Below are 20,103 nucleotides of genomic sequence, written 5' to 3' on the forward strand. Positions count from 1 at the left end.
GCCTTAGTCCCAGAATTTGAGATGGATGTCTGTGAGTTCCAGGCCAGCCTGGTCTACATAGCAAGTTATATGCCAGACAAGGCTGTGTATTAATTGATTGGATGAATTAGTGTCTTAGCTAGGGTTTCTATTGCTGTGAAGAGTCACCCTCACCACAGCAACTCGCTTACAAAGGAGAGGTTTAATCCTTTATCATAACGATAGGAAGCAAGGCAGCCTGCACAGATATGGTGTTAGAGAAGGAACTGAGGTTCTTACATTTTGACTCACAGGCAACAAGAGGTGGTCTGAGACACTGGGTGTGGTCTGAGCATATATGAGACCTCAAACTCCACCTCCCCAGTGACACACTTCCTTCAACAAGGCCACACCTCCCCATAGTGCCACTCCCCTTGGGAGTCATTTTCTTTTAAACCACCACAATTAGTTAGAAACTAAAAATTATTTCAAAAATAATCTAAATGGAGAGAGGATGGGAACCAACCAGAGAAGGTGTGTGGGAAAGACCAATAGGGGTACTGAATAAGAACAACATTTAGCAGGGCATGGTGGCACATGCTTTTAATCCCACCATTCAGGAGACAGAGGCAGGAGAATCTCTGTGAATTTGAGGGCAGCCTGGTCTACATATGGAGTTCCAGTGCAGCCAGAATTACTGACTGGTGTAGGAGGTTCTTCTGTTTGTGTGTTACTTTCATTGGTTGAATAAAGAGACTGCCTTGGCCTTTTGATAGGGCAACCCTTAAGTGGGAGGAGTAGACAGAACAGAATGCTGAGAAGAAGGGAAGTGTGGCAGATGCCATGATTCTCCTGCCTGAGATAGAATCTTTCCCGGTGGTGATATACATATTATTAGAAATGGGTTAAATAAAATGGGAGAGTTAGCCAATAAGAGGCTAGAAATAATGGGCCAGGTAGTAATTTAATTAATACAATTTCTGTGTGATTATTTCGGGTGTAAGCTAGCTGGGCGGGATGGAACAAGGGGCCCCACTCCCTTCAACACCAAGCAAAAACCAAACCCCAAAATGAACAAAACAAAAGAAGAACAAATTTAATGATATGTATGTATGAAAAAGCCATAATGAAACCCATTACTTTTTATAACTAAAGCAGCGATTACATGTATATTTGTGGTTATAGCAGCAATTTCTTCCTATCTGTCTTAGTAACTGTTCTATTGCTATGAAGAGACACCTTGACCAAGGCAATTATAAAAACAATCATTTAATTGGGGGCTTATTGTTTCAGAGGATTAGTCAATGATCATCATGGTAGGGAACATGGCAGCAGCCAGACAGCCAGGCATGGCACTGGAGCAGTAACTAAGAGCCTACATTTTTTGTTTTTGTTTTTCGAGACAGGGTTTCTCTGTGGCTTTGGAGCCTGTCCTGGAACTAGCTCTGTAGACCAGGCAGGTCTTGAACTCACAGAGATCCGCCTGCCTCTGCCTCCCGAGTGCTGGGATTAAAGGCGTGCGCCACCATTGCCCGGTTTAAGAGCCTACATTTTAACATGCAAATTGGAGGCAGAGTGTAGCCCAGGCTACCCTCAGACTTAGGATATTCCTACTTCAGCCTCTTGAGGTGTGTGCCTATAAAGGTGTGTGTCACCACCCCTGGTTGGAATATTATTTTTAGGTTCATAATTGCATAGGCTAACAAAGGCATAAATGCTAATGTAAATATGTCAGTTAAATTTTCCCAAGATGTCCTCATCACAGGCTTCATGTCCATTCTCCGTGGTTAAAGGTGAGTGTCTTAGTTTTCCTTCTCTCAGTTTATCCTGGGTATAAACAAGGAGGAAACAGACAGATTAATGTTTGTCTAATGTTCAAGACACATATGGGGTTCTGAGAGTCAAGGCTAAAACACAAAACTAAGGGCTGGAGAGATGGCTCAGTGGTTAAGAGCATTGCCTGCTTTTCCAAAGGTCCTGAGTTCAATTCCCAGCAACCACATGGTGGCTCACAACCATCTGTAATGAGGTCTGGTGCCTTCTTCTGGCCTGCAGACAGAATATTGTATACATGCAGACAGAATATTGTATACAAAATAAATAAATTAAAAAACCCCACAAAATTAAGGTACCTAACAGAAGAGGGAAGAGAGATGGCTCCATGGTTAAGAGCACTGGCTACTCCTCCAGAGAAGCCCTGGGTTCAATTCCCTGTGCTCACATGATGGCTCACAAATATTTCTCTGTAACACCAGTTTCAGGGGATCCAACACCCCTTTCTGGCACCAGGCAACCATATATATATACACAAAACACCCGTACACATAATAAAATAGAATAAAACAAAATAAGCATAGGTATGTAATACCACCAGGATGAAATCAAATGGTAAGTTGCAAAACACAGAATCAAGAAATGCCAAAGGCAAGGTGATCTTTTGTGGTTTTGGTCAGACTTTAAATTGGTGTGCCTTTGCTTACTACTGACTTTTATGATTCATTTGAATGTCCTGTTCTAAATAATTATTGCCCCCATGAATAGGACCTAAAATCTATTCTAGTATTTGGGTGTGGTGGCACACACCTTTAATCCCGACACTTGTGAGGCAGAGGCAGACCTCTGTGAGTTTAAGGTATAGTGGCACACAACCAGCAGGAAGTAGCCTGGTTTCCCAAAAAATGGATTATGGATGTTTGCCTTTGTTTAGAATGTTGGTTACAAGTTGTTATGGATAATGGTCAGTAGAAAAGCTAAACAAAGGAGAAAAAGAATCTATTCTACTTGGTAAAATACTTGGACACAAGCTGGGGGCAAGTCATTGTTCTTTTTATTAGTTTTATTACTTCGTTTATTTAGTTTTTGCCTGTCCCAGCCTTCCTAGGATTAGGGAGAAAGCCACCCCCACTAAAACTTCTTTTGATACAGGAAACATCACCAGTCTCTCAGAAGTTTATATACATGGTCTTTTCTACTAACTTTATGCAAGTCGATAATTTTACCAGCTCTTTCAGGGTCAATGAAATGAATTGTTTCATTGCTACACACAGCCTTGTCGCACACCCGCCTATTACAACCGCTGCAGTCATCGGCTCTGCTTTTGTGCTAGGGCTGTCCCAGAGCGTTCTAATCTTACAGGCTGAGTCCAGAGTGGAAACGGTCTTCATTTCACAGAGGAAAAAAAAAAATCATGGGGTAGCGAGGGCAAGGATGCTCTTGTATTTTAAAAGCGCCCACCTAAACCATCAGTGCCTGGAGAGTGGTTTATCCGGTCATTCTGCACACGCCTTCCTGCCTCTTTGTCAGGGATTGCAAGCTCTGCACAAGGTCACGTGACCCGCTAGTGCTGGCTGACACGAGTGGGTCCACCTAGGTCACCACGAGCAGAAAAGCGCCGGGACCGGAGGTGCTCAGCGGACTGCAGCGCAGAGCAGCCCCGGGAAGGAGCCGTCCCACGCTGGCCCACGGCACCGAAAGGGGGCGGGCTGAGGAGGCCGGGAGCACGAGAGGGGGCGGGGCGACGGGTGGGCGGGGACACCCGGAAGGCGAAGCTTCCATAGGGGGACCTCGCTGGCTCGGGGGCGGGCAGAGAACAGGAAATGGGCGGTCTGTGGGCGTGGCCCCCCAGGCGCGTGGCCTACATAAGCTGCGTGCGCGCCGTTCGGGGCGAACTTGGGCGCGAGCGGCGGAGCGGGCTGCGCGCATCGTCGGCTGCCGGAGTACGGGGTGGCGTCGGCCGGCGTCGCAGCGCGTCCGGCTCCCGCGCGCTTTCGGAAGCAGCCCGGGAGGTGATGCTGAGGGCCCCGTGGTGGGCGGGTCTGCGCGGTCGGCGGCTGGGGGCAGGTTGCGGTGCCTCAGGCTATTTCAGCGGCCTTGCAGAGCTCTTTGCGTCCGGGGGGGCTGCGTGGGCCCTTGGACCTGCGAACCCGGCTGAGGCGCCTCTGCTTGGCCGCTGAGGGCACTTGAAGGAGCAGGGGCGTGCAAGAGCTGTCCGGCTTTGCTCCCTGGGTGGAGGTGAAGTGCCCGACACCTTGGTGTCTTGGGTCCTTTGGTGCGAGCTGTGGAAGTCTTGGCGGTTCGGGAGTGGGTGATTGTTAGTGTAAATACAACCGGAAGCCACCTCGGCATGCAGTTTGTGAGAAGACTTAGTTCGCTAAGGTGTCTGGGGGGTGATGCACTTGGCTAGGCCGTGGGCCAGCCAAAGAGACGGTAACATTCTTGTTCCAGAAACTTAGTTCACGTAGACTTCGAAGTAGATTGAAGTTGGGGCTAAAGTAAAGGCTCAGGTAAAGAGGTGCTACTGTGGAAAGTGGTTGTCCCGCCGCCCCCCCCTCCCCTGGGTAATGACCATAGAAATTATTCAGAATGAGGAGTCAGAAGCCTTTTGCTTGCTTGGCATTCTTCTCCGTGTGGGAAATAGAACTTCTGGAAACGTTCCTATAGTGTAAATTTTGCCTGCGTATGGGCTGTCTTTATTGGCCGTTGCTTGCGGCCGATTACCTTAGTAGGGGAGTGGAAGTATAATGCCCCAAGCACCATTGTGTTTTGAGTACATTTCTGTGAAAGAGACTTTCCAGAGAAGTTAAAGCTCGCTGTGCTCCTTTAGTTTACGTTGGTACTTAGCTGTCCTCCCTCCCCCAACCGTTCTTCAGCGTCCTCTGTTTCAGTGGTGCAACTCTTCATCTCTTTTCGGTTTACCAATCACCTTCAGGCCATTCAGAGGAGGGAAGAGTGGGAAATATGAAGTCAACCAAGTCCCATGCGAACCACAATCAGCACGGGGAAGACCACCAGCCATCTACTCTCAGTTCTGCTTCATCTCCTTCCCAGGCCTATGAAACCTATATCGAGAATGGACTCATATGCCTTAATCACAAAATTAGAAACATCGAGAAAAAAAAGGTAACTTTTTACCCCCTCCAAGTCCTGAATGTGCATCACCTTAAGCTAGGGTTAAGGAGCTGACATATTCTTTATCATCAGAAAACACAGATCTTCCAAGAAATTTAACTGACCTTGAGATCTAGTTGCTTGGGAATAATTAAGCATCTAGGCTAAATGCTTGCTTCATTTGCCAACGTACCTGAATAATAATATTCTTCACAGTAAAATTGTTACACATACTGCTTTTGAAATATTTGAAAAGTTTACTGTTTTAGATCTGATTAATTTCTTGAGTTATATTATTGTTTCTTTAGATAAAGAATAGCTTGATATTTTAGTTCACTCTCCTTGTGATTGCATCAAGTACAGCTACTGTGGTCATTGGAAGCATTTTATCGCGGGCCAGAAATGTTTTAACATTATTTTTCCCACTGGTTTAAGATTGGTTCATGAAAGTATTGTAGAGAGCTTTGTAAAGAGATTTGGATTCTTACCAGCCTGACATTACAGTAAGTGGTATGGTAAAGATCCAGATAATTCCTCATTTCCTGAGTCATTTAGCCTGTGAAACTGACCCTTGGGATGCACTGTTGTGTCGTGATTGTCATTTGCTTCAGACAGGTAAGGCTGAATAAGTATCTGGACCTACATTCTCTTAAAATGTGTGCTGAAGGCTAGCGAAACATTAGGAAAGCTTTTTGTTTGTTTGTTTTTTATTTTATTTATTTATTTTTTGTTTTTCGAGACAGGGTTTCTCTGTGGCTTTGGGGCCTGTCCTGGAACTAGCTCTGTAGACCAGGCTGGTCTTGAACTCACAGAGATCTGCCTGCCTCTGCCTCCCGAGTGCTGGGATTAAAGGCGTGCGCCACCACCGCCCGGCTTTATTTTTTATAAATATGAAGTGATATGGAGAGATTTTTGAGTTTTATTGACTATATCTTCCCTCGCAGAAGGGCTGGCGGCTGGTAGTTTCTGATTACTTTCTCCATGCATCTTTTGGATGAATGCATTTGATTATTAGTGTGACAAGAATATTGTGCCTGGGTCAGCACAGGTTCCTTAACACTGAGAGCTAGCCAGTGCAGTGTCTGCTACCATCAGAGCCTGTTTCCAGCTTCTAGGAAAACATTTTAAGACCTAAAACCAGTGTGGGAAGAGCTTGCAAAATGCTGTAGTTTATATTATGATTATGGGACTAATAAATGCCATTTTTAATGTATTTTCTTAAATAGCAAATTTAGTATGAAAGACAGTGTAATATCTTGGTCCTTCTGTTAGAAAGTTAATCATTATGAAAATGCCACATAGTTCAACAGGTAACAACTAGTAGTATAAACAAGCATGAACTGGTGCAGAGGAAGTCAGCCATGATGCTACTGCTGTTTGTGGCAGATCAGTGGTTCTCAATCTTCCTAATGCTGTGACCCTTGGATACAGTTCCTCATGTTCCATACAATTATTTCATTGCTACTTCATAATTGTAACTGAAATGTGACCCCAAAAGAGGTTGCAACCCATAGATCGAGAACTACTGTGCTAGATAATAATTCCTTGTTGTGAGAGACTGTCCTGAGCATCTGCTTAAAAGATGCCAGAAGCATTGTCCACCTCTAGACTCTGCAACTTGTGATAACCTCAAATATCTCCTGGAATAAATTGCCCTGGCTGAGCACCTCTAGGTTGGGGTTTATGGTTGACTTTAGACCCGTGCACTTAGGAGGCAGAGGCAGGCAGATCTCTGAGTTCAAAGCCAGTTTGGTCTACATGATGAGTTCCAGGACAGCCAGGGCTATGTAGAAAGACCCTGTCTCACCAACAACAGCATAGAATATTTAGAGCTCTTGTAGAGGACCTGGGTTTGATCCCCATCTCCTACGTAAGGCATCTTACACACCACCTGTAACTCCATTTGCTGGTGGTGGAGCAATGTTCAGTAATTACTCTGGCCTCTTGGGGCCCCTACACATACTTGCATGCACCCTCACACAGATACACATAGTTAAAATAAGTCGGGCATGGTGGATTGGCACTCAAGAGGCAGAGACAGGAAGATCTCTGGGTTCAAGGCCAGGTCTGTAAAATGAATTCTAGGACAGGCAGAGTTACACAGAGGTACCCTGTCTTGAAAAGCCAAAGAAAACAGAAACAGAAAAAAAAAAAGAAAAATTCAATCATTAGACTTATAAGACTTACATACTAGTTTATAATAGTGAACTTAGCATGCTGACAACTCTGTGTGTCTTGCTACTTGCCATGTTTTTTCCTATAAAATTTTTCTTCATCAGTGCTGATACTTTTGTATTCTAATTAGGTAACTCCAATGTAATCCTTTAAATAACCCCCTTCACACCTTATTATACTATACACATTAAAAACCCCAAACACTGGTCGGCTTTTGTGTTTCATTTTGGGAAACTTCAGGTTCAATAATGCTTTTAAATACAGTGAGCTTACTTTTTTTTTTCTTTTGGTTTATTAAAAGGTTTCTCTGTGTAGCCTGGCTGTCTTGGAACTTACTTTGTAGACAAAGCTGACCCTGAACTCATAGAGATCTGCTGGGATTAAAGGCACTCATCAGTACAGCCCATTCTTTTTTTTCTTTTGGTTTTTCAAGACAGGGTTTCTCTGTGTAACAGCCCTGGCTGTCCTGGAACTTGCTCTGTAGACCAGGCTGGGCTCAAATTCACAGAGATTCGCTTCCCTCTGCTCCCGAATGCTGGGATTAAATGCATGCACCCCCACCACCCAGTAGAGTTTACATTCTTTTTTTTTTTTAAATATTTATTTATTATGTATACAATATTCTGTCTGTGTGTATGCCTGCAGGCCAGAAGAGGGCACCAGACCCCATTACAGATGGTTGTGAGCCACCATGTGGTTGCTGGGAATTGAACTCAGGACCTTTGGAAGAGCAGACAATGCTCTTAACCTCTGAGCCATCTCTCTAGCCCCCTAGAGTTTACATTCTTAATAGTACTACTATGGGTCTTTCCCCCAAATGAGGCTTAACTGTTGGATAATTTTACTGCGATACCAGATTTCTAGGAATTCTGTTGTTCACATAGAAAGTTATTCCTGTGAGATTCTTTGAGTTAATTAATACATGGCAAAAACTCAATCCTCTAGCCATTTTTATTTTTTACATAGTATATATCCAAGTGGAAGACTAGTGGTTATCTCAGAATTGTGACTATTAAGTGAGTGGGGAATGGAGCATCTGCCACACTGCCCTGTCACCACACGCCTGTCCCTCTACTTTAACTGCTGGGCAGGTTTGCCTTCTGAGAGGCATTTCCTGTTCCCAGATAGGGAGATCTTTGAGGTAGCTGAAATACCAGCACCAGTGCATCCAGTGCATCCCAACTACAGTGGTGTAGAACTATAGTGTTCAGCTTATTCTTAGCAGCGTAAGCTCAGCCTCAGCTGCATTTTTGAGATGCAGACAAATTCTTGGAGTACAAGGCAAATTCTGGTTGGGTGGAAGGATTTTTTTTTTTTTTTGCATTGGTCAAGGACCTGAAATAGCTACCAAGTTGTGGTAAGTTTACCTGGAATCTGCTGGACTGATTACATGGGGCCAAGAGCAGACCGTGCTGCTCTCCTTTTTGTTTGCTTGTTTTTTTTACCTGACTTGGAACTCATACATACTTGCTGTCTGCCTAAATGAAATTATAGTCTGGCATGCTATCTTATTTCAAGAATCTTGTTTGCTTCAGTTTTTTCAATCAGACTATACCATAAAACACATATTTCTGTTTTGTAGCTCAAACTGAAGGATTATAAAGACCGCCTGAAAAATGGAGAGCAGCTTAACCCAGACCAGCTGGTAAGTGGCTTGAGGTCCTTTGTTAGGTGTACTGGTCTGCTTTCTTTTCTCTTTTTGTTTGCTGTCCTGGAACTCACTGTGTAGACCAGGCAGGCCTTAAATTTACAGGAGTCTGCTTGTGTATACTATTAAATAATATTGGTTGGATATGGGTTAAATAGAACAAATTAGATGAGTTACCATATACATTGGAATTTAATTTATACTAGGAAGACTGAGTATACTCAAGTTTTTAGCTCTTACTGATTTAATATAAACTTGGCATCTTTCTATTCTTGTCTGTTTCTTGTAGCTTTGTCTCATGATTTTGAGTTGCTGTCTTTCAGTTTCTTTCATACTTGAGCTACGTCTCTATCTTTTAAAAATTAACTTCACTGTGAATATTGACAATACATTTTTTTCTTATGAACTCATAGTGTTACTCCTGCATCACCCTATGAAACATGTTTGGCCTGTTAATGGTATACCTGATAATTTCAGATTTTATCTAATTTGTGAAGGAGAGCGTTTGCAATATAGACTAAAAAAATCTTTACTGTTATTTGCTGTTTTTGCCTGATCACATTTCCTGCCTTTTAAGGTGGACAAAATGTGCCTGAAGTTATTTAAAATTCATTCATTCATTCATTTATATTTTCTGAGACAGGATTTTTCTGTGTAACAGCCCTAGCTGTCCTCAAACTCATTCTGTAGACCAGGCTGGCCGCGAACTCAGACATCTGCCTGCCTCTGCTTCCCAAGTGCTGGGATTAAAGGTGTGTGCCACCTAGGTAGTGACCTAGCTTAAGATTTATTTTTCAAAATGTATGTGTATGCTTGTGTGTCTGTGTGTGTTAGTGCATGTTAGTGCAGGTGCAGGTGCATATGGAGTCTAGAAGAGGGCGTTGGATCCCCTGAAGCTGTAGTTACAGACAGTTCTGAGCTGCCTAGTGTGGGTGATAGGAACCAAATTCACATACCCTGGAAAGAGCGGCAAGTGCTTTTTAACTACCCTTCAGCATGGTTTGACTCATGGGCTTGTTAACCTTTTATCTAAAATTTGGTTTTGTATTATAGATTTTAGACACTCAAGACTTTGTCTTCTTGCTGTGATGTCATCTCTGACTCAGAAGTTCTATGGTGTAGAAATTAGATTCTATTGAGCATGGCTTTGTGTTGTGTCGCCTTTGAGCATGGTGTACCCTCCAGCTTGTGAAGGGGCTTGGCTTTAGTGAGCATTTTATCCTTGTTTTTGTTTTCATGCTCTGTTTACTAACTTCCAAAGCTTCAGAGAAACCCTGTCTTGAAAAACAAACAAAATTAAAAAATTCTAAAAAGCACCAATGGTATAGACTTGGTGGCGCACACCTTTAATCCCAGCACTTCGGAGGTAGAGACAGTCGATCTCTTGAGTTTCAGGGTCACCTGGTCTGCACAGTGAGTTCCAGAAAACCAGGCTACACAGGGAGACCCTGTCTTGAAGCAAAACAAAATAATAACAAAAAAAACATGAGTGTGGACAGTGTTTGAAGAATTATATATATCTGAGGTTTCTCTTTGGCTTCTGTATATATGTACTTACATGAGCACACACATATATGCAGTAACATTAAAGAGGAATCACAGAGTAAGGTTTCCTATGAAGGTAGAATTGAATTTGCTCTAGGAACCAGGTAGGACCCTTCATTCCTGGGTGAAGAGAAGGAAGAGTGGTACACATTGGTAAATTGAGAGACTATCTGACTAATTATTGCTGCCTCTTGAGAGGGTGTGGGATGGGATTCCTTCTAGTTTTATAGCCCCCTGCGGAGTATGTGCTCTCATTACATTTTCTGTTTATATAGCTGGGGAGCTTCTTTGTCTTTTCTATTATGAAATATATGGTTCTGACAAAAAGTTACTCTTAAGTTCCAGTGGATATAAAACAAGCATAAGTGCTCATCTTGACTCAAGTAACACATACAAACATCACCGATGGGTCTTTGCTGGCACTTTAAAAACAAGTCCCACCAAGCCACTGCATGAGAAGCGGGCCAGTAAGTTCATAGCTGCAGTTACTGGCTGAAACAGCACTAGATTTGGGTGCAGCCCCCGTGCTAATAGAAAAACAGTAGAAGAGAATACTAAATCCTTTGGAACTGGAGTTCTGGATGGTTGTGAACCACCGTATAGGTGCTGGGAATCAAACTGGAGACCTCTGCAAGAGCAACAAGTGCTCTTAACTACTGAGCTATCTCTCTAGCCCAGCCCCTGCTTTTGTTTTCAACAACACCTGTTTGTTCCTATTAAATTTATTAGAACTGTTTTTTTGTGCCTTATGATCAATTGCTATATATTTTAGTTTGTCTTTATTTAGAACTGTTCACTCAATTTTTATTAATGTAAGTAGCTTTATTTTTTTGTTTACTTACTGTGTATGAATAGATGGACACTTCAGTTGCTTTTGTTTTGGACAGCTGAAACAGCTCAGCTTTCATCACTTTTACGTATTTTGATAGGTGAAAGACTTTTCAGGGAACACATCAATCATTGGTCTATAGCAATGGTTCTCAACCTTCCTATTGCTGTGTGACTCCTTAATACAGTTTCTTGTGTTGTGGTGACCCTCAACCATAAACTTATTTTGCTACTACTTCATGACAGTAATTTTGTTATTGTTGTGAATCATAATGTAAATATCTGATATACTACTCTAACAGGGTCTTGACCCACAGGTTGAGAACCAGTGGTCTGTAGAGTTCATCTGTAGTTAATTTTGTAGATAAAAATGTGTGATTTTAGAATCATCATATTCATTTATAGTAGTGGGTATTTATCTACATATCTATAGAGACTTAACTATTACCAGAATTTTGTTGTTATTGTCATGGGAATTGAGAGTAGGGCCTTGCTCTTGCTAGGTTAGTACTCTGCTTACCTAGTTTGTCAAACTTTTCTTCTAGCAGCTGTACTGAACTATAATGTATATATCACAAAGGAAATTTAATTATACAAATTAATTTCTAGCATATTTGTGCAGTCAGGCAATTCTTACCACAGTCCAGTTTTGGAAAATTCTATCAACTTCTGATGTTCCCTTTTATCCTATGCCTTGTTTTTATCTTTACAAATTTTCCTTTTCTGGACATTTCATGTAAAGTAAAGACTTAAAAACATTGTTTTATAGCCAGGCACTTGGGAGGCCAATGCAGGTAGATAGTTCAAGGAGGCCAGCCTGGTCTACATAGTGGACATCCAGGGCTACATAATAGAGAGACCTTGTCTCAAAACAACAACAAAAAAATCTTTAAAAAACTTTAATGTATGTGAGCGTTTTGCCTGCATGTATGTCTGTGTAACACAGTGTTCCTGGTGTCCTTGGAGACCAGAAGAGGGTGTTAGATCTCCTGGAATTGGGGTTAAGAGCTACCGTGTGGGTAGTCAGAATTGAACTGGAGTTCTCTAGAAGAACAGCCAGTTCTCTTAATTTCTGAATCCCCAAAGTAAAGACTTTGAATCTAGACTCTGTCTTTAAATATAGCTATGGAAAACATTTTTTTTTTTTAAGTTGGGACTGTGCTAGGGATTGATCCCAAAGATTCAGGCGATGTATTTTACTAGCTGGACCATATCCCAGAACTCTGTTGGGTTTCTTTTAATGAGCATAATATTTTAGAGGTTTGTTTGTGTTTTAGTATATGGCAGTGTTTTATCACTCTCTGGAAGTTGGGTTTTTATTAGGGTCTATTATGTATAATCCTTCTAAATGGTCTTTTTATTTTTATTATATATGCATTGGTGTTTTCCTGTATGTTTGTCTGTTTGAGGACATCGGATCCCTAGGAATTGGAGATCTAGACAGTTGTGAGCTTTCATTTGGGTGCTGGAAATTGAACCTGGCTCCTGGAAGAGCATCCAATGTTTTCCATTTTTCCAGCCCCAGGAATAATCCTTCACCATCTGTTGACATGCTCATTCATCTAGATATGTTTTCTTTTGAGTGATACCTAGGAGTAGAATAATGCACTATCTGTAAATATATGTTGTGTTTTTTCAACATATATTTACTTACTTTGTGGATGTGTGGATGTTCCTTTGCTATAGAATGTATGTGAAGGTCAGAGAACAACCTACAGTCGTCCTTTCTTTTCTTCTGCGGTGTGGGTTCTAGGAATTGAACTCAGGTTGTTAGTTCTGGCAGCAAATACATTCATCCACCAAGCAATCTGTTGATCCTACTACACTATCTTAATTACTGAGACTCCAATATTGATCTAACTGCTTGAATAAGTTTAATAACTTGTTCTGTTCCAAATGGACTTTGTTTTTTTTCATTTTAAATTAAAAGGGGCTGGGCATGGTGGCATACACTATTAATCCTAGGATAAGAGGCAGAGGCATGTATAGATCTCTGTGAGTTTGAGGCTCGCCTGGTATAGTGAGTTTCCAGACCACTGGAGCTACATAGTAAGATCTGTCTAAAAAAAAAGACCCAAATACCCTCTCAGACCAAAAAGAGCTCCAAACAAAGCCATAACAACAGAAACAAAACAAAGCAAGCAAAAACAAAACAAATAAAAGCAAAATTACATTTATTTGTCTTATTTTTATGGTGTGGAGGTCAGAGGAGAACTTGTAGGAGTTAGTTCTTTTCTTTCACCTTGTAATTCCTGGGGATCTAAGTTGGTAGTCAGGCTTGGCAGCAAGTGCTACCATTACCCACTGAGCCATCTCATCAGCTGGTCTGTCTCAAAATGACTTTTGTCTTTCTCCACAAAGAGTTAAATTACCAAGACAAACTCCTCTTTGATTACCAGTTTTGTTTGAGTATGATATCTTTTATGTATTATTTATTATAGTTTCTGTGATTATTTTGGGACTTAGCAGCCAGGAACCAACAAGCGGCCTCCTGTCAAAACACACACACACACACACACACACACACACACACACACACACACACACACACAAGATTTCATACTAGAGGGGCTGGAAAAATGGCTTAGGGCTTATGCTCTTGCTGCTCTTGCAGGGGACCTGGGTTTGTTTCAAGCACCTATGTCATGGCTCGCACCATCTGTAACTCCTGCTCCAGGAGATTCAACACTCTCTTCTGACATCCACAGGCACCAGACACACACAGGAGGACATATACATATGCAGGCAGAATGCCCATACACATAAAGTAATTAAAAAAATAAATAAATAAAAGCTTTTTTTTTTTTGCGCGCGTATGTGTGTGTTTTGACAGGGTTTTTGTTGAAGAAGGCCACTTGTTGGTTCTCGGCTGCTAAGTCCTGAAATAATCACACAGAAACTATATTATTTAAATCACTGCTTGGCCCATTAGCTTCTAACTCTTACATATTAATTTAACCTATTTCTATTAATCTGTGTGGCTGTGGCTTACTGGGTAAAGTTCCATCTGGCTCTGGCAGGACTACATGGCTTCTCTTTGACTCCTCCTTCTTTCTCCCAGCATTCAGTTTAGTTTTCCTTGCCTAGATAATTTTTGCCATGCTATAGGTCCAAAGCAGTTTTTTTATTCATTAATGGTATTCACAGCATTCAGAGGGGAATCTCACATCAGGTTTCTTTGTGTAGCCTTTGTTTTTATTGGAGCTAGTTCTGTAGACCAGACTGACCTCAAACTCAGAGATCCACCTGCCCCTGCCTCCTGAGTGCTGGGATTAAAGGTGTGCATCAATCACCTCCTACCATGGTATAAAATCTTAAAAAAAATACTTCTTTAATTTCAATAGGAAAGTGCTTGTTATAATACTTACAACGTCTATTACAGGTATTTACACATTTTTTCCACCATGTTTTAGATGTTTCATAGTTGCTGTTCTCCTGTGTGATACGTATTATTCCTATAGTTTATTTGAGTGATGAATGGTGTTGACTGAGGAATCTTAATGGCTTAGTGTTCTTAAAACCCATAGCTATCTCTAACTTAGATGTTATAGGTAGGGTAGAGTTAGGAATCTGACTTCTATTTTATTTTTTTACATGTATGTATGTGAGTGGGTGGGTCAGATGGCGACTGCTGAAGTTGGTTCTCTCCTCCTACCATGTGTACCATGTGGCTCCTAAGGACTAATTCAAGTCTTCCTGTTTGGCAGCAAGAACCTTTATCCAATGGACCATCTCAGTGGCCCCATGACTCTGATTTCTAATATAAAATTTGAGGTCAGGCATGGTAGTATATCTAAAGATATGCTTGAGGGATTGAGGCAGGGGAATCACAAGTTTGAGTCTAGCCTAGAGTACATATGAGTTTTAGGCCAACCTGAGATACAGTGAGAAACTGTCTCAAATAAAATAGTTCTAGCATTAAAATAGACTTTTAAACATTATATAACTTGTAGGTACTTTTTCTTTTAGTAAGTACTTTTTTAGCTTATAAAGTCTTATTTCCTTTATCAATTAAAAATGATTTATGTTTATTTGTATGTGTCTGTTTGTGTATGCAAATGTGTATGCAGGTGTAGTGGAGGTCAGAGGAGGATGTCATATCCTCTAGTACAGGAGTGCCTGATGTGGTGCCTGGGAACTCATATCCCCTAAAGAGCAGCAAGTGCTCTTAACCACTAACCCATATCTCCAGCCCTTTAACAATTTAAGGAACACTTACTGATGCTGAGCTTACCTCTGATTTGCTGTTTTTAATTCTGTCTGGTAGGAAGCAGTGGAGAAGTATGAAGAGGTTCTGCATAATTTGGAATTCGCCAAGGAGCTTCAGAAAACCTTTTCTGCGCTGAGCCAAGATGTGAGCGTGTTTTCATTGTTTTTCTTAGAACCACTTTAACCACTGACCTTGAAGAATATGCCACTACCTAAAAATGGTATTTGCTTGTCATTCATCTGATACCGTGTTGACAGTATACTGAAGAAGTCTCACTGAGTTGTCTAGAATGTCCTTGAACTCACTGAGTATAACCCAGACAAGCCTGGGTATCTGGGATTATGGGTGTTGCACCACTATGCTCAGCTCTTGGCTACTTTTAATTTTTTTTTTTGCTAAATTTAATTAGATTTAATCTACTTGACTTTGAAGAGATTTTTCATACCTTTTTGTTTAGATAGATAGAAGCATATTCATATATATTTGTATATATTTGTTTTCCATCTTCTTAAAGCTGCTTTGTCATATTTTAGTTTCAACTCGGGTTTTTTCCCCTCATCTATGATCATTTCTTTTTTTAAGATTTAGTTATTTCATGTGTATGACTGTTGCTTCAATGTATATTATATACATCATGTGCATTCCTGGTACCTATAGCGGTCAGGAGACAGTGTTAGATCTCCTGGAACTGAGTTACAGATGGTTGTGAGCTGCCATGTGGGTGCTGGGAATTGAGCCCAGGTAACCACCGAGCCATGTCTTCTCAGGTTTTTTTTAAACTATTAAAAAACAGCTGCTAGTTATCTGTGTCATTCCACTAGATTGTTTCCAGCAGAGTAGTTGGGAGATATAGCCCTGTTTCATAGGTTTGGGATCTGAGACCCATGACAGATGGAATTTATTAAAAATAGTGGCCAGTAAGTCACAGAACCAGGATGTGACCTTGGGTTCTTGGATCCCTTGAAAGATGGGTTCTTTTTCTTAGGGCACTCATATGTGTTTTCCACCACGGTGTTCTAGAGGTAGCATCTACCTTGGCAAGTTATGATGTATAGTCAGACTTTCCTTTTGGATCACCAGCCCCCAAATATGATACTGAGACTTATTAACTATGAAAGCTTGGCCTTTAGCTTAGGCTTGTTCCTGACTAGCTCTTATAACCTAAATGAATCAATTTCTATTAATCTGTGTTCTACCACGTAGTTTATACCTCTTTTCTGTATGTCTTTCTCAGTGTCTTGCTGGCGTCTTCCATGTACCTGGATTCTCACGCTCTTAAGTTCATTTCTTTGCCTGAAAGTCCTGCTAACCTCTCCTGCCTAGCTGTTGGCCAATCAGCTTTTTATTAAACCAATCACAGCGATATATCTTCACACAGTGTAAACAAATATTCTACAAAAATGCTGGTTCCATGAAAGCATTTCTCCTTTACCCCCCGCCCCCCCGACAGGGTTTCTCTGTGAAACAGTTCTGCTGTCCTGGAACTCACTTGGTTGACCAGGCTGGCCTCAAACTCACTGAGATCCGCCTGCCTCTGCTTCTCAAAGTGCTGGTTAAAGGTGTGCACCACCACTGCCCAGCTGTGTTTTTTGATGATTCCTTTTTTATTAAATTAATTAATTGTTGTGAGTTGCCATGTGGATGCTGGGACTTGAACCAGGGTCCCCTGGAAGAACCAGCGCTGTTAATCTTTGAGCCATCTCTCCGGCACCCATGAAGGCATTTTTACTTGCTGCCAATGCTTTAGATCTCTCCCTACCCCTTACCCCCAACTCCCACATATGACTATTTGATGTGACAAATACTTTGTTGGAGAATTTTCAGGATGTCATAAACCCTTAAAACACCTTGTAGTCTGAAGGCTTTTCTCTGTCTTATCCAGTACCGCTGGACTCTTTTTTCTCCACCCACTGGGTCCCGCTCACTAGATCCAGAGCTTATGATGTTTGACTTGCATGTGTGTATGTGCATCATGTATGTGCTTGGTGCTCAAGGAGTTCACAGGATATCAAATTTTAAACTTGGGTAACATGAAGTTGGGATCCACCATGTAGTGTTGGGTCTGAACTTGAGTCCTCTGCAAGATCAAGTGCTCTTAATTACTGAGCCGTCTCTCCAACCCCCAAATATTATTATTTTTGAGGTAGGGTCTTACTATGTAACCCAGATTGTCCTGAGTTTCCTATGGATACCAGGCTGGCTTTGAACTCACAAAAATCTACCTTCCTTTGCCTCCTGAGTGCAGGGATTCAAGACATGTCTCATCATGCCTAGCAATATACTTTTTATTTAAATGGTATGTCACCTTGCTTATATAACATGTTAAGCTTCAAGATATAGTTATGAGCTAGGTGGATCCCAGCACTCAGGAGTCAGAGGCAAGTGAATCTCTGATTTTGAGGACAGCCTGGTCTACAGAGTGACTTCCAGGACAGTCAAGACTATACAGAGAAACTCTGTCTCAGAAAAAAAAAAAAGGTTAATAAAAAATTGGGAAAGTTGATATGATATGTTGGGTGAGTGGGTGGGTGGGGTGAGATAGACGGAAGGATGGAAGGATTAGGGGATGGATATGACCAAGGTTCCTATTGTATTATACATGAATGGAATTTTCAAAAAATAAAAATTGAAAAAACCCTAAATCATTTAAAAACTTTAATGGTGGAAGTGGGTGACACAACACATTTACTGTAGGAATTTTTAAAAATGGTTGTGTTTTTGTCTTAAATGCCTGTAGTTAGAAATGTTTGGTTTTTGGAATAATTAATTACACATATAAAATGAACTATTTTGGGGATGAGACTTAATTCTAAATATGAAATATATTTATATTATAACCTGAGGGTAATTTTATATGCTACTTTTAGTGTGCTTCATATTTAACTTTACATTTATTCATTTTGCATGTGTGTATTGGGTGATGGTGGTGTGTACATGCCACAGCACACATGTGGAGACCAGAGGGCCACTTGTGTCTCTAGAATATGGAGTCTAAGATTGAACTCAGGTAGTCAGGCTTGAAGTCAGGTGCCTTTAGCCCCTGAGCCGTCTCCTAACCCAGGATACCTACAGTTTTGACTGTGACCCCTTACATGGCGTCAGATGTGGATTTCACATTGGTACTCAATTTCAGATATTTTGTTGTTTTTGAAACAGGGTCTCTCTGTGTAGTCCTGGCTGTACTGAAACTCACTTTGTAGACTATGCTGGTCTCAAACAAGCAGAGACCTACCTGCCTATGCCTCTCAAGTGCTGTGATAAAAAGGTGCTCACCACCACAGCAAGCCTCTGTTCAGTTCTTTAGTTGCAAAATATATCATTTAATTCCAGCTATTTTGGGTTAGATTTTGTTATATATAAATTGCTAACATGGGTAGTTGAGATATGTGAATCTGTGTTTGTCGTTTTAACATAACAGCTACTGAAAGCACAGAAAAAGGCCCAGAAAAGGGAGCACATGCTAAAACTTGAGGCTGAGAAGAAAAAACTTCGAACTATACTTCAAGTTCAGTATGTGTTACAGAGCTTGACACAAGAACATGTACAAAAAGACCTCAAAGGGGGCTTGAATGGTGCAATGTATTTGCCTTCAAAAGAGCTCGACTACCTCATTAAATTCTCAAAACTGACCTGCCCTGAAAGAAATGGAAGTCTGAGGTAAGTCAGTCAGAGAAGTGATCTTCATGAAATAGAGCTTGTAGCACTTTTAAGCTTTTCTATTGTAGGTAGTTAGGAATTAACTAAAAAAAAAATATTAATTTACTTCAGTATGGGAAACATAGTTATGTTTGACAGATCATTCAGGAATTCAGTAAGTTTGAATGTCCTCATTGACATTGTCTTTTGTGTAACACTGGTTTTAAAAATAATGTGTGGCCAGGTATGGTGAGACCTTCTCTCAAAACAAAACAGCTTGATCATTGTCTTCACTCTATGCAGATATTAACTGTGATACTAATTACAAATGAACTGATAATTTAAAACTGCAAAATTGAAGCTACCTAAGATTTTCTTCCCCAGTTAGCTACTATTTTTGTACTGAGATATATCAGCTAACAGACAAATCTTTTGCTTTGCTTTGTTCAGTATGGGTTGGTCCAAGTCTTTGTTAGCTGTGAAGGCAGAGCCAAGAAGAGCCCATCTGTTATTAAAACATCAGCCTGGTGTAGGGAAGAAGAGAGCTGCATGCCTTACTCCATGCTGATGCTCTGTTCCATTGTCACCTATTCGTTGTTGTTGGTTGCTGCCTTCTCACTTCAGCTGGTTCAGGGAATGAAACTTTCTTCGTGTTGAAAAATAGCTGCCCTCTATAAAGTGAAGTTAAATGAAGCTTTGAGTGTTTCCATTTCATTTTTATTTCTGAGACACATTTGATAACTCATGATACTTCACTGGCAGCTTGGTCTATTCCTTGACAGCTGTATTTGGTAAAATCTTTTTTTATTCATTTTAAGGAAGACATTTATTTTTGATAAATATATATAAAATTCAATATTTTGCTTCCAAATAGTAAAAGGATAGAATTAGCATATTTACATATCTTGACTATGGATGGGTTATATTTCATATGTACATTGTTCTGCTCTTCATGTATTTGTGTATGTCTAAAGCCATTCTGTTCTGCTGCTGCTTTTCCTTGTCAGTGTTGAAGACCAGATGGAGCAGTCGTCCTTGTACTTTTGGGACCTTTTGGAAGGTAGTGAGAAAGCAGTGGTAGGAACGACATGTGAGTTTCCTGTGCTCTGGACTTAGGCAGTAAATAGTAAACATCTTGTCTATAAGTTTAGTATGATATTGAGGGTCTAAACTATGTCAGTCCGTCAGAATTTACATGTCTGACATTGCTGTATTT

General features: G+C 41.0%; 1 protein-coding gene across 2 annotated transcripts in view; it reads left to right on the top strand.

Annotated features, from left to right (window-relative positions):
* The first annotated feature begins 3,620 nt into the window (after positions 1 to 3,620).
* Caprin2 (caprin family member 2) overlaps positions 3,621 to 20,103 on the top strand; it is a 46,619-nt gene continuing 30,136 nt past the window's right edge. The window contains exons 1-6 of one of the 2 annotated variants that reach the window (XM_075982226.1): positions 3,621 to 3,743; positions 4,667 to 4,857; positions 8,603 to 8,665; positions 15,309 to 15,395; positions 18,670 to 18,908; positions 19,895 to 19,977. In XM_075982226.1, the coding sequence (XP_075838341.1) occupies positions 4,696 to 4,857; positions 8,603 to 8,665; positions 15,309 to 15,395; positions 18,670 to 18,908; positions 19,895 to 19,977 (634 nt within the window). In that variant the 5' untranslated portion in view covers positions 3,621 to 3,743; positions 4,667 to 4,695. The remainder of the gene's footprint in view (positions 3,744 to 4,666; positions 4,858 to 8,602; positions 8,666 to 15,308; positions 15,396 to 18,669; positions 18,909 to 19,894; positions 19,978 to 20,103) is intronic. The other variant, XM_075982227.1, reaches the window with a different exon arrangement.

The sequence above is a fragment of the Microtus pennsylvanicus genome, chromosome 8 (assembly GCF_037038515.1).
Source record: "Microtus pennsylvanicus isolate mMicPen1 chromosome 8, mMicPen1.hap1, whole genome shotgun sequence".
NCBI lineage: Eukaryota > Metazoa > Chordata > Mammalia > Rodentia > Cricetidae > Microtus > Microtus pennsylvanicus.